Source organism: Aquarana catesbeiana, linkage group LG03, assembly GCF_042186555.1.
Source record: "Aquarana catesbeiana isolate 2022-GZ linkage group LG03, ASM4218655v1, whole genome shotgun sequence".
In the NCBI taxonomy this organism is placed as follows: domain Eukaryota; kingdom Metazoa; phylum Chordata; class Amphibia; order Anura; family Ranidae; genus Aquarana; species Aquarana catesbeiana.
Window position 1 is genome coordinate 333,159,194 of NC_133326.1, and position 3,672 is coordinate 333,162,865.

The 3,672-nt window shown below is 44.5% G+C and overlaps 1 protein-coding gene across 1 annotated transcript; it reads right to left on the reverse strand.

Moving 5' to 3' along the window:
• Positions 1-721: 721 nt before the first annotated feature.
• Positions 722-3,407, reverse strand: LOC141132282 (endogenous retrovirus group 3 member 1 Env polyprotein-like). Its single transcript, XM_073620536.1, has one exon. It carries the CDS (start codon positions 3,395-3,397, stop codon positions 1,616-1,618), a length of 1,782 nt encoding a protein of 593 aa, XP_073476637.1. The 5' UTR covers positions 3,398-3,407; the 3' UTR covers positions 722-1,615.
• Positions 3,408-3,672: the final 265 nt, after the last annotated feature.

Genomic DNA, 3,672 nt, shown 5'->3' on the forward strand with positions numbered 1-3,672 from the left:
TGGGGGCCATTTTCCCCTCACTCGTCTCCATACCCAGTCACGGACAGGTCCCAATCACCTCTGCTGCTGCCAACGGCTCCGGTAAGCGTCGGAGGAAGCGGGAGAGAGGCAGGAGGGGCGTGGCCCCTCTCCCGCTGCCGATAACAGTGATCTCGCTGCGAATCCGCTGCAGAGATCACCATTATCATAAACAGAACCGCCGGCTCTAAAGATGGATACATCAGTTGTGGCAGCAGCTTCTGCCGTTACCGAGATATCCATCTTCAAACTGCTGACGTATATGTACAGGAGCCGGTCGGCAAGTGACACAACAGAACCTCAGCTCACACTATTGATACCTATGTGAACAGGTAGTTGAGAGGCAGAGGACTGACCCTTTTAAGCTGTGTCAAACCTCTCCTCCCTGTTCCCCAATCCACAGGCCAACAACAAGGCAAATAACAAACATTTAGTAAGAACAATTATAACCGTGGCTTGTTTGGCTCCTTCTAAACAGAGTCCAGCTACCTGAAGGATCACCTTTATTAGGCAACAACAGTCTGTTGTGAAACGATAAGGAAGAGCGAAAGGGAGTTAACAGTAACTCCATAGTAAAGATGAATCTTGTGGTCTTCAGCTAGCACTTTAAGAAACTGTAATCCTGAATAGTAGAACAAAGCAGTTGTGAGGTAGCAAGTAAGGTAGGATGGATATTGGTAATGACTGCTGGACAATAATGAACTTCTGGTATGCGAGTTTATTCCATTCTTTTAGCTAGTAAGAATGGACACTCCTGGCCCGACTCGTGTCTATCACGCCAAGAAGTGCCCCTACAGACAAATTCAGTTGTACATATAACTTCCATTACATTACGTCACAAGCGTACAGACAATACATTTCCGTTATAAGACATTTTTAACCTCTTAACCTTTGTAAGCATTTAACCTACTCTTATGGTTGCAAAGCAGTTAGCAAAGCAAATTCCTTTTGTACTCTTGCAGTTTGCAGATTCTTGCCTTTGCGGTTTCCTTATCTTACTTACTAATCAGCTTGACATTTGCTAACTTATAGGAAAGCGTACGTCAGTGTGCTAAACACAGGTGTCTGTGTTAAGGGGGGTGAGAGGGTGAATTCAGTGTCTTTAACCACAGCCTGTAACATATTTTACAGAGCTCATAAACTGTTCTTAGCATAGTATATACAAGAATGGCTTCTTAGCTGAAATTCTAAATCAGCCTTACTGCACACATAACCATGGCCATATAAACTGACCCCCGTTCCTACTTCATTCCCCCCTTTGATCATAATCATAGCGATTAATATGAGCGAGATTAAGCATCATTAAATACCATACCGTTCTGCTTTCTAATGGATCAGAGCCCAATGTTACTGAGATTTTTATTTAGTCTTGGGGAGTTAATGGCTGGTATTTCCACATAGCCATAATATGGGTCGCAGCCTTTCTTTCTACGGTGGCCTCAATGAAACTCTGGATCATTCTAGTCCCAAGAGGAATCAGACAGGGTAACAGCAGACATGCTACAAGTATTACTACAACGATCCCCAATATAGCCTTTACCCCATATACACTGGGGAAACCCCAATCCCCGAACCAGCTACCAGCATTGAGACCATCCTATGTCTGGACTGGCACATGAGCTAACTTTTTCATTCTACCAGTGATTTCTTCAACTACTTTTCCTGTGTTGTCCACTTCTAAACAACAATTACTCAGATTAAATTTTCCACAGACACCACCCTCAGTAGCTAACAGATAGTCTAAGGCAAGTCTATTCTGATACACATGAGCACGTAAATTAGTTCCTTGTTTAGCAAGCAAATTTAAGGCAACAGCAGTTTCGTTAGTAATTATTTCTAGTACAGCCTGTAACCTTATAATTCGATTAAGCATATAAATTGGTGTTCTATAACTGTAACTGCCATCTTCGGCCCATGTGGCTGGACCATAATACTGGACAATACGTTCTGGGGGCCATTCATTGTCTTTCCAGTTTCCTATCTTCAAGCTAGACGATCTCCGCTTCCTCTTTGGACCTGTGTATACCGGGACTCCCAATTCTTCCCTATTCCCCAGTGGAAGAAGGAAAAATGAGGGTTTTAAGGTACCTAAGACACAGGCTCCTGACCAGTCTTGAGGGAGCTCTGAATAGGCTTTGTTCCCACAAATCCAATACAAGTTTTCTGGGGCCTTCCAGTTAGATTCTTTGGTGAGATTTTCCCATAGCCCTTTTAGATGAGTGAAATTGGTAAAGGGGTGTGGGTCAGGCACGGGTACGTTTGAATCACTCCACCAGGATGTATTTTTAGAAGTGTTGTTATAAAACTGTTGTCCTAAACAGGCCATTTCTCCTACATGTGTTCTATACTGGGGACCCGACCTGGCTATACAATATTTCCCAATTATTGATGTTTTCAGGTGCCATTCTGACCTTATTCGTTCAGGAGGCTGCTCAGAGGTGGCACTGAATGGCACATCATAATCTTTTTCCCTGGCTTCCCAAGGCCATTGGTCTCCCATGGTAGTTCCTCCGCACACATAGCAATCTGTCACTTGTAAATTGTCAGCCACACTTTCTGCCAGTTCAATGAACAGGTTCTTTGTGCTAGGAGGCATCTCCATACCAGTGGCCAGTTCTTCATAAAGGGAATGAAATAGCTGATGATTAACACTCTTTGTTAGTTCAGTTTCTAGTGAGACATACACAATTGTACCGGGGTCTGATCCTTTACCATAAATATGAACTCCAAACTTATTTCCCCATTGTGCTAAAAACCGGACAGGGTTATGTATGGTAAAATTCACAGGGGTGCAACTTCCCACTGTGCAGCTGGATGAACTAGCTAAGGATTGTAGGATTGCATCCTGATTTTTCATCCCCCATGTTCCCCAAGCAGCACACCCCCAGGTGGGGCAGTAGTTCCATTCCTCATTTGCACAGCTAGGTCCCAGTTTCCCTGAACAGATGTACCTATCATTTCTCAAATACTCTCTCTCCCATTCCAATCCCCCACACCCTCCTCTTGGGAAGGGGTTGAGGTTGATCGCAGCACACGCATCAAAAGTTAGGCTTGCTGCAGTGCTGGGGTCAGTGATCAATGTACGGTTTATAAGCTTCCCGGTAGAGCTAAAGCTCCGGACGGTTAGCCAGGTTTTGTAAGGTGCATAAGTGGGATCATAGCAGGTTATCTGATCTTCCACAGAGCACATTGAATAGGTAGTCCCATTATGTATGCAGGTACCAGTGTCTGTACCCTTGCATTGATAATGGGAGTGCCACAGTAACATCTTGGTAGTCACAGATCCTACTCTGGTGGTTTTTATACAAGGGTCACATGAGTTACTCTCCCCCTCTTTTAACCCGGTCAGTATCACTATTATGGCTATCAACAGTCTCATTATAACGATTTTTTTTTTTTTTTTTTTTTTTTGTAAACACTACACCGACGTATATCCTCAGGCTTCAGCTTGTGCGTAGACCAACCAGCGTCCGGGGTGTGGTTGGAGCAGAGCTTAGTAGATATCCTTTATCTTCCGCCGTGCGTTGAGCCAGCAGCTTCCAGGAGTGTGTTGGCCGCAGGGCTGCAGTTTGTCTATCTTCTGCCGTGCGTAAATTCAGCAGCTTCCAGGGGTGTGCTGAACACAGGGCTGGAGTTCTTCCTTCTGATTTCTCT